This window comes from Thamnophis elegans, chromosome 7 (assembly GCF_009769535.1).
Source record: "Thamnophis elegans isolate rThaEle1 chromosome 7, rThaEle1.pri, whole genome shotgun sequence".
Classification (NCBI taxonomy): Eukaryota; Metazoa; Chordata; class Lepidosauria; order Squamata; family Colubridae; genus Thamnophis; species Thamnophis elegans.
Genome location: NC_045547.1, coordinates 28,914,740 through 28,928,710, shown reverse-complemented (window position 1 = coordinate 28,928,710; position 13,971 = coordinate 28,914,740). Strand labels below are relative to the sequence as shown.

Sequence of the window (13,971 nt, the reverse complement as noted above, 5' to 3'; positions counted from 1 at the left end):
CTGCCCTCCCCCCCCCTCCTCTCAGCGGTATTTAATTCACAATACAAAAAAAGATGAATGGAGAGGTACAGCTCTGTCTGCGGAAATGGGAAAAGCTGAGCTCCTCTTTAGAACTAGCCACTGAGAGAGCGGGATTTATTATTTACAGGGCGGGAGTCAGGAGTTTATTCATGGGGTGACCTTGGGCAAATTCCTTCTGCTGTCTTGGAATCTGTCTTACAGATTAATGCTGAGAATAGTGTGGAAGGAAGGAGGGAGAGAGGGAGGGAAAGAAGGAAGGAAAGAAGATAGGAAGGAAGATTGGAAGGAAGGAACTTTGCTATCTCTTTGCAAGGATCTTCCAGGCTCGGGTGAAAGATAGGAGCGATCTTACAACTAGTCCCTGATTTTTTTAAAAATAGTGCTGGTTTTGGCATTGGGCCGTTTTTTTCTGCTGCACTGCTTTCCCCACCTCACCTCACCTTACCCCCCCCCCGCCGTTTCTCCGTGCCCTCAATGGCCGCCACCCCCACCCCCACCCCCCCAAAAAACAAGTCTTGATTCTTGACCGGGTCTTGGTCCCTTTGCAAAGTGGCGCGCCTGGCCGAGCGACCCGCAGAACTGTGCGCGCCTCGTCGCACTTCTGCCGCTGCTGCTGCTGCTGTTGGCAGTGGTGGTGGCTGGCACGGGTCCAGCCTTATCCCGGTGTGCCATCCCCGCCCAGCACTGCAGCTCTGGTCATATGAGCACAAGCGAGGAGAAGGGCACTTTCCCCCTCCCCCTCCATCTGAAGTCTTCCCTTGCACTTTCTCTCCCGCTCTTTCCCCCAAACAGTTGCGAGGATGGCGATGGCTGACTTGTTCGCCGGCGAGGAGATCAAGAAGATGTTGAGAGCCTTTGCGGGTGAGCCTTCCCAACGGGGGCAGGAAGGGATGGGAGCGGGAAGGTCCGGGTGGCTGGCAAAAGTGGAGCTCCAGGAGAAAGAGGGCATGGGAGGCGCGGCGGGGAGAAGGGAGAGAGGGCTGGGTGGCGCCCAGCCTAAGCGGGCACAGCCGGGACGAGTCCGGGGACGAGTCTCTGCGCCAACTTCCTTGAGTGGGAAGGAAAGCTTGTCCAAGGGGAGACGCTGGGAGGCTGCTGCTGCTATGCCGCGCTAGCGGAGACCGCATGTTTTATTTGCCCAAGGAAGAGAGTCCAAAGGAAGTTTCTGGCTTTACCCTTCACCCAGGGACGCGCTACATCTTGTGCACTGCAGCTTCCGCAAAGCCGGACTCTACCACCCCCGGACATATAAAAGTTGCCCTGCCAACAAACCTGGAGAATGCGAGGTTGCTCCGTTTTTAGTAATATTCTCTTTTGTTTTCCAATCTTTCCAAGAGTTTCAATATCTTGTCATAGACTTGGTTAATTTTTATTTTATTTGCTTTCCAGAAGACAGCTTATTTTTAGGGGGGGGGGGTCAATTACTTTCAATTAAGTCACTTACAAGGGCAGAATGAAGACATACATGGTCAAATTTCCTTGCCACTTGCCATACTTATTTGATGTTGGCATCGAGTGGTTAGTTTTTGTCCCGAGATGGGGATTCTGGGCACAATAGATGCCCCATGGTGACCATGAGCTCAAGAAGCAGAAAGGTCAGGTTAAAACACAACCAGGCCCAGGGTCAGCTTATTCTACTTTTTGGGGAGAGGGGAGGAAAGAATCCACAGAGGTCTGGTGCAGGAAAGAAGAATGGCAAGCTCCCACACATTGCCAGCTGCATCAGAAAGATTATTTCTCCTTAGCATGCAAACCAGATCTACTGGATTTCCTTCGATCAAAGATGCAAGAGATCTCGTCTCCTGGCTTCTTCGATATCTGGCCACACTAATGTCTCAAATTCTCACTTCAGTGAACATGTCTTCGATGTATTATGTTCCTTTGATATTATACGTTTTACTACACTTTGGTAATACAATTATTATTCCTTGGTTTGCTTCTGTTGTATGAACTTTTAAGTCACACAATTCTCTGGGAAATTCCATTTAACTTCAGTGTGCCCAGACTGCAGATGGCTGTACCATTGTCAAGTAATACCATTGGGCATGGCTGAACATAGAACTGTCTGGTTTAGCATTATGAAGTCTGGTGCCCTTCAAATATATTAGACTGCATGGTCAACATTGTCTGTTTTTCCCCCTCCAAAATCTGGATTAGTTTACCGTAGAAGACAAATCTGGACTAGAAGTCTCATTCCAGCAAGCCACTGCTATTTCACCCAAGTGTTTTCAGGGCTCTTCACTTCTATGGGATTTTATTTTTCTCTGTATTAGTTATATCCCACCTTTATTTATTTTTACAGTTCAGGGTATGTACATAATGTTCCTTTTTCCTGCTTTTCACCACAACAACAATCCTGTGAAGTAGGTTGAGTTGAAGGGAGTGACTGATCCAAAGCCATCCGCAAGGCTAGAACTTAAAGAGTCTTACAGTTTTGGTCCGGCAACTTAAAGCACTGCCCCAAACCAGCTCTCTGGAATTGTCACTCTCTCAAACCATCTGCTATCTTATGGTCACGACAGGAATGAGCAGACATCAAACTTACAAAATCCACTTCATTAAAAAAAAAAGACCCCTATGATCTATAAATCAACTCCAAATAAAAGCATAGCAGCTTCATGGCTAGACAGATGCTTGCGATTAAAAAAATTCCTTAATCCATGAATTTATTTTCAGCAACACAACTGAATTCAGAGTTTAGTTATGGAATGGTTTTTCTTCATCCCCTAAATTGGGGAAGAGGAGTCTGTTTCATTTTGAGAGGCAGAAATCTGGTCATTCCACCAGAGAAAGAGAAATGGGCTTCCATTGTCCAGTCGTGGGATAATGTATGCTTCTCTGTGTATATTTGCTTAATGCAAGTAACAGGCTAAATGGTATCCTTCCCCCTTTTTAGTTAAACACTGCAATTTTTGTGTGATTTTTTTGCTGTGACCTTGGGTAAATGCCCTGAATGAAACAGTAGCAATCGCATAAGGAAAGTGTGCCATAGAACAGATTCCTCCAGGAGTGGACTGATTTCCAACTCACATCTTCCTCCTCTTTCTGTTCATTGATTTCCTCTAAATTTACATGCAGTGCCAGAAAAAGAAATTTGTCCAAATGAAAGACATTGCCAATCAGAGCACCTCTTAAAGGCCCTGGATCAGATTTCCCCATTACCTCTCCTGGATGTAAAAACCAAGGTGACAATTATTTCAGTATTGAAATTGAGCCATTTAAACTCTTGAGGATTATATCAACATTATTAATGTTCTTACTGTTGTTGTGTGAGGTGTGTGCGTAAGAGAGAGGGGGGAGGGAGAGACAAGCTCATGTCATGGCTGTGATATAGTACAAAGCCTGTTTTATAGCAGTCTCCTAAATAGTATCTCACCACCTCTATGCACACCGTGAGATAATTTATACAAAATGTACTCTGGAGAAAACCTTAAGCAAATAGCTATTTGTCAACCCCCTTTAATTCTAGCCTTCCCTCCTGTTTAGGATGTAGACAGCAATTTTGAAATATGGAAATTAAGGAAACAGTCTTCTGCACTCTTGATTGACAATGGGAAATTCTCCCAGGACTTTTTTTTTCTGCTACAGAATGATGGTTAAAATATCTGTTGCCTTGTCTTCTCTTCTCTTAGGACTCATAATATGCTGATTTAACAGAACATTTCTTACTTTCTTATTTTCTTGCAATGACTACTTCTTTTCTTGTAGAACTCTGGACATCCAGTGGACTTCAGAAAAACCCCTTTCTTGTTCTCTGGGCTATAACCAGGCCACTGAACTGCTAGATCCTATATCTGTCCATTCCCCCCCCCCCCACCAAAAAAAACCCCTTAAATTCTTGGATTACAGTTTAAAGTACTTCTTTCTTTACAACCTGAAGTGTCTGGAATTTTTTGTGTGAAACTGTGTGAATATCATGCAATCATGAATATATTAATCTCCTGTGTTACATCTAGTTTAGTCCTCATTTGCAAATGTTCACACATAGCTCTATTAGGCAGCTGGGACATATCTGTAGAGTGCAAGGGAAGGGGAGAGAGAGACAGAGAGATGACAGACAGAGAAAAATGAAGAGAAGTGATGATTATCTTTCAGCATCTTAGGCTGGATTCCCGATCAGGTCCTAAAATGTAACTGAAAGCAAATAAGATGACCTGGATGACTTTGGGTTAGTCAGCCTCTTTTGGCATAGCCCACCTCTCAGGATTCTTGCAGAGGGGGACATAGGAGACTAAAGCATTAATTATGGTACCTTGGGTTTTATAAAATAAAAATGGAATATAAACCTATTAAAAATTATAACAACATTACTACTGGCTTTGGACTTAGTGGGAAAGCACTTGTGGTACTTAAGAAGTAAGCAAAAAATAAAACAAAAAGGTAAAACGTTGGCTGTAAATACCATGGAGCAGGGATCTTCACTGCAAATGGTATGGTACAATTACCGTGTTGGCGCAGTGGTTAGAATACGGTATTGCAGGTTAATTTCGCTGACAGCAGTTCGGCAGCTCAATTCTTACCGACTCAAGGTTGATTCAGCCTTCCATCCAGTGGTGGGTTCTGGCAGCCACTACTGCTGGTTTGCTCAGGGACATGCTGCACAAGCATTCACAGTACAACGAAAATTGCTATGCGCATGCGCAGAAGCAAAAAACAACATGGCGGCACCTATGGCAGCACCTGGAAAATCGGTTTGGGCCTGGCAGGCCTGGATCACTGCTGGTTCAAGCAACCCAGGCTGCCAAGCTACTACTGGTTTGGCCGAACCGGGCAAAACCGGTAGGAACCCACCACTGCTTCCATCCTTCTAGGGTCAGTAAAATGAGGACCCATATTGTTGAAGGCAATAAGCTGATGCTGTAAACCACTTAGAGAGGGCTGTAAAGCACTGTGAAGCAGTATATAAGTTTGCTATCGCTATGTAAATAATTCAGAATAACAATACATATATGCCTGGTCAATAGAATAGAATTCTTTATTGCCCAAGTATGATTGGACACACAAGGAATTTGAGAGCATATACTCTCAGTGTACATAAAGAAAAAATAAAATATATTCATCAAGAATCATAAGATACGACACTTAGTGATAGTCAGAGGATACTAATAAGCAATCAAATCATTCTAGGAAACAATAAAAACAATATAAGTTGTAAAGATATAAGCAACATGGATATAGCCATAAGTGGGAAGAGATAGGTACTAGTAAGGATGAGAAGAAGAATAGTAATACAGTCTTAGTAATTAATTTGACAGTGTTGTGGGAATTAGTTGTTTGGCAGAATAATGACAAAACTGTCCTTGTGTCTTCTTGTTTTGATGTGCAGCGCCCTATAGCAAATAGACCATGGATTCTTACCATTCCCATTTTAATGCTGTGTTAAGTCTCTTCCTTCTTAAAAACTAAAGTTACATTTGCATCCTTTTCAGTTTCATGTTCCCTACTGTGCTTTTCAAAATACCACAAAAATAGTCTTATTGTCTCCATGATGGTTGCTCCATGATGGTGCTGCACCAAAAATTTAGAGATGGTGCTTCTAGCAAGGCAGAAGATGAAAATAGTATCCAATAGACAACAGCAATTCTTTAAAGCAACTACATCATTTCCTAGGATTGTGATGTTGCCCTCTGTGGTTGTGGTCTGATCTTTGGGAAAGACATGGCTGTTTTATAGAACTGAAGATATGTGTTATCTTCATAATCCTGTGGGCACTAAAGCACCCTTTTGGAATAGCAATAGCACTTAGATACCACTTCACAGTGCTTCATAGCCCTCTCTAAGCAGTTTACAGAGTCAACCTATTGCCCCAACAATCTGGGTCCTTGTTTTACCAACCTCGGAAGGATGGAAAGCTAGTCAATCTTGATCCTGGTGAGATTTGGTCTGCCAAATTGCAGGCAGCCAGCAGTTATAGCCTTCAGTACTGCATTCTAACCACTGTGCCACCACGGCTCTTTGAATCACATCCAAAGACTACTCCCTGATATTCATAGGTTCATTTTCCCAATTGCAGTGTCAATTGGCATGAGGATGTAACTGCAAGCTAATGGTCTCTTTTGTTCACATATTGCTGGACACATCTAATTTGTAAGGTAATCAATTTGCAGTCATCCCTTAGCAGTCCCAATTAAAAGCAGTTTTATTTCATATAAAGTGACAAGGTCCTGCCATAATAAGATAGGTACAATCCATGCCTGTGTTCAAAGCAATTAGATAAGAAGTCTTGTTTCTGGAGTTGTCAAAGTGTGTATCTATCTACGTGCATCTATATGGTCGTCTATTCACTATCTAGTCCATGATGCTTTCCAAGGGAATATTCAAGCATTTTGTGCTATGTAAAGTACTAGATACTCCTAAAAATAAATAAAACAAGGAAGAAAAGCAAGGAGCAAAGTGAATCTGTACAAGCTAGAAAGCAGGAGATGGTGAGTTCAAGTCCTACCTTAGTCATGAAAGCCAACTGGGTGACTTTGGGCCAATCACTCTCACTCTCAACCACACCTACCTCAAAGGGTTGTTGTTATGAGGAAATAGGAGGAGGAAGGTGGTTGAACGTGTTCACTATCCTGAGTTATTTGTAAAAATAATAAAAATAGGACACAGATGAACAATAGAATAAAAATAAATAAATAAATAAAATGTGTCAGATTACACACAGCAGCATCAATTTTGCTAGTTACAATCGCCTATTTTTTGCATTCTTCCTGCCAACAGATGACCTTGACTTGGTGATGTCTCACACTATTGAGTTAAAGTACCATCCATCTATCCATTCATCCATCCATCCATGAATCATAAACTTTGTTGCTTGCATTGCCAATCCCTACCCTGTCTCCACTGCATCTGTTTCAAATCACTGCCAAATTCTATTTGGTTATTTATGAGCATAGCAATCATTAAAGGCAAGGTTAACATTATTTGCTTTATCTTGCTTGCTTCCTGTTTCAGCCAGTGGGAAAAAGATACATCAGGGCACACTAAGAGGAATGGGATTGGTTTGCCTTCAAGACTTTGTGTAGGCTAGTCCAGTCTAGCTTTTCTACCACTTTTGCACAAGTTGGGTACCTTGTTGGAGGGAGGGAGGGAGGGAGGGAGGGAGGGAGGGAGGGAGGGAGGGAGGGAGGGAGGAAGGAAGGAAGGAAGGAAGGAAGGAAGGAAGGAAGGAAGGAAGGAAGGAGAAACCCCTTGAAAATAGGAAGGTAGGGCAAAAGCAGAGAGAGAATGCTGGATAGTGACTACAGGGAAGATGATTAGCTTGCACTTTCCAGTACTCCCCAAATATATTTATCATCACTTCTGGCAGTCGGATAGGGTTTTCTAGAGTTATGCTCTGCTGTAATATCCTTACAATACCAGCAAAATCATATCAGCCATCACTTCCTTCTCTTTTCTCTTGAATACATGTTCCACCATAGGGTTGCTATTGCTCAGCAGTGGAAGCAATAGATCATAGATGCGAGAAATGGGCTGCCACAAAGAAGGAGGAGTCAAGGTATTCTCCAAAGCATCTGGGGGTAGGACAAGAAGCAATGGGTGGAAACTAATCAAGGAGAAAAGCAACCTAGAACTAAGGAGAAATTTCCTGACAGAACAATTAATCAGTGGAACAATTTGCTTCCAGAAGTTGTAAATCCTCCAACACTGGATGTTTTTAAGAGATTGGATAACCACTTGTCTGAAGTGGTATAGGGTTTCCCGTCTAAGCAGTGGGTTGGACTAGAAGACCTCCAAGGTCCCTTCCAACTCTGTTATTCTATTCTATTCTATTCTATTCTATTCTATTCTATTCCTATTCCTATTTCTAAATTTCTTGTTCATTATATATGATCTATATGATCCCTGTATAGGTATACCATATCTTCACAAAGTTCTGTCCTCAGTCAACATGTTATTTACATAAATCTTATTTATATAAATCTCTCTATTTACATAAATCTCATCAGCCAGATAGTGTTTCTCTCTCTGATTCTCCGAAGACGTGCATGGATGGATCCCATTTTCAAACACTATAGTCACAGAATGGGACAACTCACCGTGGTCAACTCTCCGCAGCCAACTCGCCATGGGCCAACTAACCATGGCCAACTTGCCATGGGACAACAATTACCCCAATATATAAAAAATGGTGGAAATGAAGAAAGGATGCCAAGGGAGAGACTAAATGAAATGTGAATGACAAAAATTAAAATAGCGTTTTAATTATTTAAAATAATTAAATTGAATTGCTGAATTGTCCTGTGACGAGTTGGGCGTGGTGAATGGTCCCACAGTGTGTTGGCTGTGGCGAATTGCCTGTGGCAAGGCAGTCGTGACCATCGTGATGCCCAGGTTTCTGCAGGTATCCCCTAGCCTGCAGACCTCGGATCATTTGAGTAACGCAGTGAAATGAAGGAAGACAAGTGACACAGAGGTTTGGTTAAACTGCCCATTACTACCATCTGTCGTGTGGAAATAACATGTTTTAAAACAGTGTTTAGTGTACTGTATTTTTATTTACTACTGTTTACGTTGTTTGACAGCTGCTTTGGGAAGATTGATGTCCTCAAAAGAAGATCAATCTATCAATCAATAACAAAGAAAACCAAACAACTCAAGGGCAAAGTGAAGGCACAGGGTGTAGTACAAGTTAATGTTTGGCTACCATAGATTAACAGGGCTCTCTTCTTACTGTGTGTGTGCGTGCATGCGTGCATGCGTGCGTGCATGCGTGCATGCATGCATATAGATTGGATTTCTGCAATCTGTATGAGAAGCTGCAGTCCTAACGTATCTGTAAGAAACTTGAATAAGTAAGCCTGAGATAGGTACTAACAGCTGGTCAGTTTTGATTACAATGTTATTTACATTTGGTAGATGAACTATCTCCACTGAGAAGTATTCCATTTACAATTATTTGCTCCAACTAGGATTCCACTCATTGACATAGTTAAATCACCTAACTTTGCTTCCCCCACAAAAAAGAAAATATTGAACAATCATGCATCAATTAATTGCTCCTATACTGTAACAATGAATGGACCATGTCTTCTACAAAAAGGGGAAAAAAATGCTCATGCAAACTGAATTCTGTTCATCTTCCTGCAGCTACCAATTCTTTTGACTACAAGAAATTCTTTGAGATGTTGGGATTGAAAAATAAAAGCCTCCAAGAACTGAAAATGTTTTTTAGCATTCTGGATACAGATAAAAATGGTTATCTTGAACCTGGTGAAATACGGTAAGCAAAGATTAATATTCCTTTCATAACAAGTACCAATTGAAATGTGCTATATGCTAGTAATGTGGAATGCAGATTGATATTTTTGACGCTGTTTGGCGACTATCAGAAAAATGCAGGCAGAGTTGATAATCTCCCATAATTCTAGCCATACTGAAAGTATAGCTATCTATACTACTCTCTGTTACTAATAAATCAGATGTAATATTCTCATTAAATAAATAAAATCAGAACGGAATCTGAATTTAAAATTCTGAACTAAATTAAAATGTTATTCCTAATACAAATTCTAACGAATGTAGAATGAATTCTGCTGTTGCTCACAATTTTCTATTTCTTAAACTACCGTAATTAACTAAATTAACTACACATGTTTGCATATTGGTTTTTAACTCTTTTTTTTACCTGTTATGAACCACCAAGAATTACTTACATGAAATGGGCAGACATAAAATCAAATAAATCAAAATAATATTTTTTCTCTGCAGCCCATCGAACAGGTAAAATCTATTATTTATTTGTGTTTACTTTTCAGACATTTCTCATGATGTTGAACTAAAATCTATTCTCCTGAAACTTAACTCCATTAAATCTATTCTGGTTTTAAGTCCATTAAGAGTCCATCTACTCTTTTCTGTGGAAAAACTCTGTAGGGCAGCTTCAAGCCAATAGAGCTTGAATTACAGATACTGAGAATGGCTCGAAATAACCACTATAGCATCTGAAATTGTGTTTTTTCTAGTTGCATTCTCTTCCTTGTTAAGTACCTCACATGTGACAATGTCCTTTCCTAGGCAAATTTAAGGTCATTCATTCAAGGTTTTTCCCCCTCTAGTCTTGTACTAGAATACAAACATAAAATAAAGAGAAAGCACATAAATCTAGACAAGTCAGAGAGGAAGATGTTAAAGGTGATGACTAGGAATTAAGTAAGTGAATGACTTAAACATGAGAATACAGTAATCCAGGAATATTCTTCAATTTGTGAATGCAGCAGAAGTATACTTTCTCATCAAACCACTTTGCATTCTGCTGTAATCCGCTCCACTAAAAAACTAAAGGTTCCTTTTCTAAAAGGCAACTGGACTTCCTTGTTTTTTTCCTTGAAGATGTTTTGCTTCTCATCCAAGAAGCTTCTTCAGTTCATGATTAACTGAATGGATGAGAAGTGAAACATTTTCAAGCAAAAACCAAAAAAGGTCACTTGGAAAAGCACCTTTGGGACAACCATGATCTGGATGATTGAGAATCTCTATAGCAGTGTTTCTCAACCTTGGCTACTTTAAGATGTCTGGACTTCAACTCCCAAAATTGAGCTGGCTGGGGAATTCTGGGAGTTGAAGTCCAGACATCTTCAAGTTGCCAAGGTTGAGAAACACTGCTCTATAGACATTCCACTTGAATATCAATTTTCCACAAAGATGACCTTCAGAACAATTTAGAAATTTGAGGTGATCCAAAATGGAGGAGGGTGCTCTTTATTGGGTGCTGACTTCTGCAAGCACAAAAGCATTTGTCCTATAAAATTCAGTCGTTGCCATTAGTCCCAGGGTGGTCAATCATTAAAGTCCTCTGTACTTTATGTCTTACACACTGAAGAACCTGTTTCATTCCCTGTATGACTTCCCTCCTCAATAAGCTACGATGTACAGAAATATTTTTTCTTGAAAACTAGACTAGACAGATGAGATATATTTTAAAAATCAATTTCATTCTATGACTAAGCCTGCATTTAGAATACAGTGCCTATACCTGCCTACTAGATATGTTACACTGAACCCTTTAATTTGCGTGGATTTTTTTTTAAAAAAAAATACAATTTGTTTCTTTCTGTTGTTCAATCATACGGATGTTACTGACTCTTAAGATCCAAATGAGATCAGTTTTTATATTTTGTTCAGTTTTCTCCCCAAAACTATTTTTACCATTTTTTGAAAGGAAATAAAATTTTATATGTATATAACAAATATAAATGTTTATAAAACCATTACCTCTGGAAATAATTCTTTTGTTATTTTCCTTTCCATTCACAGGGTGATGTTGCAGATTTTTTCTCCCAATAGCAGGCATCTCACTGAAAAAGAAACCCAGGAATTCATGGGTGCTGGAGATAAAGACCAGGATGGCAAAATAGGTATTGATGGTAAGTGTGCTGTCCTGGACCAATCACCATTTGTACCAGAAGTTCAGAATTAAATAACCTGAACTAATAAGCATTATGCATTCAAAGACAGTGTTAAAATCCTAAGGCTAGAAGGGGCTGTTCAGGCCATGAAGTCTTGCTCAGTCCAGAAATCCAAATTATAGTATCCCCCAAATATTATAATTTAGATTTCAGGGTATTTGAACAGATGCAGTGAAAGGATTTGACCCCTCTCTCATATAATGGTTCTACTATCAAGCCGCTTCTGTGTCAGTAGATATGTATCGGTTCAGTTTTATCAATTATTTTAGTCAACAAAATGTTACTCTAATCTCATTTTCTCAAGACTAAATATTAGGCCTGCAAGGGACGAGACAGATTGGTTTGTGATGAACCACTTTATACCAGAGACAATGCAATTCCCTCAGAGATAACTCAATTTCTTTCAAAGAGGCACCTCATGTCAACTCACAAATCTTCCTGACCTCATGCTCTCCAGAAATGTTAGGATTACAACTCCCAAAATTCCTAATCAGCAACGGCAGCCACAGATGGCTGGGAATGAAATAGAAATAGAAATATAAAAACATAAGAAACTGCTTTGTAAGTTTCATCCTTGATCTAACTAGCCTAGTACAATGGGACCTTGGGTGCCAACCAGGACTTTGGTCGCCACCCGATTTGTTTGTGACCAGAAACAAGACTGACTGCGCATGCGCGCGCACAAAAAAAATGGTGCAGAAGGGGAAATTGCCGCGGCAGGGGAAATCGCCGCAGCTGTGTTTATTCGGCATCCATGGATGTGTTCCTGACCTGAATGCAACATTTAGCAGATTTTTCGGTCAGCACCCGAATTGTTTGTGGTCTGAGCTGTTTGGAACCCGAGGTCCTACTGTATAGTCAACACTAACTCAGACCTGGTGTTGCTAGATGGATTGATGTTTTCCCACTCCTATCTGAACAGTGTAGAAATTGAATATGAGACAACTTTCTGCACAGGAAATGTGTGATCTATCACTTACCCCAGTGGTGGGTTCCTGCCGGCCTTACTACTGGTTCAGCACCCAATTTTTTTTGCGTGCATGCACATTTGCACTCAAAAAGGTCTGTGCACGCGCACAACATTAAAAAAGAAAAAAATTACATTTTTTCAATGAAGATTGTTCTGTGCATGTGCAGAACAGAAAATCAAGATTGCGCCTCCAAGGATAGAACTGGTACGGTCATATGTCCGGCCGAGTTACTACCTATTCAGCCGAACTGGTCCGAACCAGGAAGAACCCACCTCTGTCTTACCCTTGGTTGCTGTAAGACAGGGAAACTAACGAACTTGGTTGCGTCTGTCCTAGCTATCTCTTCTGTATATTAACCATTTATTTCCTTCTTGTTTTTATCATTCCTTCAGAATTTATTGTCCTGGTGAATCAATCATAAAGGTTTGGAACCCTCCGAGTCCTTATCTATCATTTACTACCTGATTCCACTTGTTTGTATGGGCCTCTTTAGTTCTCCACCTGTTCATCTATCTTGTTCTATACTTCAACTGTCCGCTGCAGTCCTGTAACACTGTAATTGTGCTGGAAATGCTCTTAAAATAATAAAGGTCACATCAATCTGGACTCTTGTCTCACTGTTTCTCTTATGTTATTTTGGCAGGAATGGGAAGGGACACTGTGAGAGGATTGGGAAAACATTATTTCAGTAAAGGTATATTGCAAGTGGACCTAATTTAATCTCATCATATCTTGTTATTGCTTTCTGGCAAGGCTGAGTTCTTCTTCCAGAAACTTGCCTGCACACGCATACATATACGTGTTCATAGGAACTTTACAAATCTACAGTGATAGCAGTTACAAAACTTCATTTGACAGTCAATTCCTTTAAGTGAAATTGTCACAATACTTTACAATATTTTTTACCTGTTTTGGATTTTGCTTATTTATAAAAAATAATCGGTGACTATTTCCCTAATCATATGTTCAGGGAATTTTGCATGTCTGGAAAATACCTTATGCACAGCCTTTGCAACTATTTCAACCAAAGGCAGTCAGACAGTCAGTTCTAGAATGGATAACGTCTAGCAGCAGTGCCAGTAAGTAGCTTGTATGGGAAACAAAATGATTCATACTACTTCCCAAAAATTCAGATGAACAGAAAAGAAACAGCTTTACTGAGATTTTTGTGCAGCTAATACCATTCTTGCCTTAGGAGGGAAATGCTGTAGAGTTTATCCTTCCAAAGCAACAGAATTTTATTCTAGATGTTATCCATTGCAAGAGAAGTTTTCCTGTGAAACACAAACATTTTTCTTCCTCCTGAATCATTGCTGTTCTCTGCAGCAAATTTCTGACACTGTCAGAAATTTCTGACACTTATCAGAAACTGAGAAGTGCCTGTTATTTTCTGTAGATATTTATGCTCATAGCTGCTTGTGTCCTGGTCACTTCCTGAATGGACTACTGTAATGTCTATGGAGATTCTCAGTCATCCAGGTGTTGGTGTTTTTTCAAGAGGCAACTCCACTTTCTGGTTTTTCCTTGAAGATGTTTTGCTTCTCATTCAAGAAGCTTCTTCAGCTTCAACTTTGCAT

General features: G+C 40.4%; 1 protein-coding gene across 1 annotated transcript; it reads left to right on the top strand.

The window, feature by feature from the left end:
• The first annotated feature begins 731 nt into the window (after nt 1-731).
• Nucleotides 732-13,000, top strand: PVALB (parvalbumin). The gene is made up of 4 exons (XM_032221925.1): nt 732-882; nt 9,106-9,238; nt 11,272-11,381; nt 12,787-13,000. The coding sequence occupies exons 1-4, from the start codon at nt 822-824 to the stop codon at nt 12,813-12,815; spliced, it is 333 nt and encodes a 110-aa protein (XP_032077816.1). The 5' UTR covers nt 732-821; the 3' UTR covers nt 12,816-13,000.
• Nucleotides 13,001-13,971: the final 971 nt, after the last annotated feature.

What these genes read in the sequence shown, in the direction of transcription:
- PVALB (XM_032221925.1), top strand. Translation starts at nt 822, where the DNA reads ATGGCGATGGCTGACTTGTTCGCCGGCGAGGAGATCAAGAAGATGTTG. An exon ending in GATGTTGAGAGCCTTTGCGG is followed by an intron (nt 883 to 9,105) that starts GTGAGCCTTCCC and finishes ATCTTCCTGCAG; the next exon opens with CTACCAATTCTTTTGACTAC. An exon ending in TGGCAAAATAGGTATTGATG is followed by an intron (nt 11,382 to 12,786) that starts GTAAGTGTGCTG and finishes TCATTCCTTCAG; the next exon opens with AATTTATTGTCCTGGTGAAT.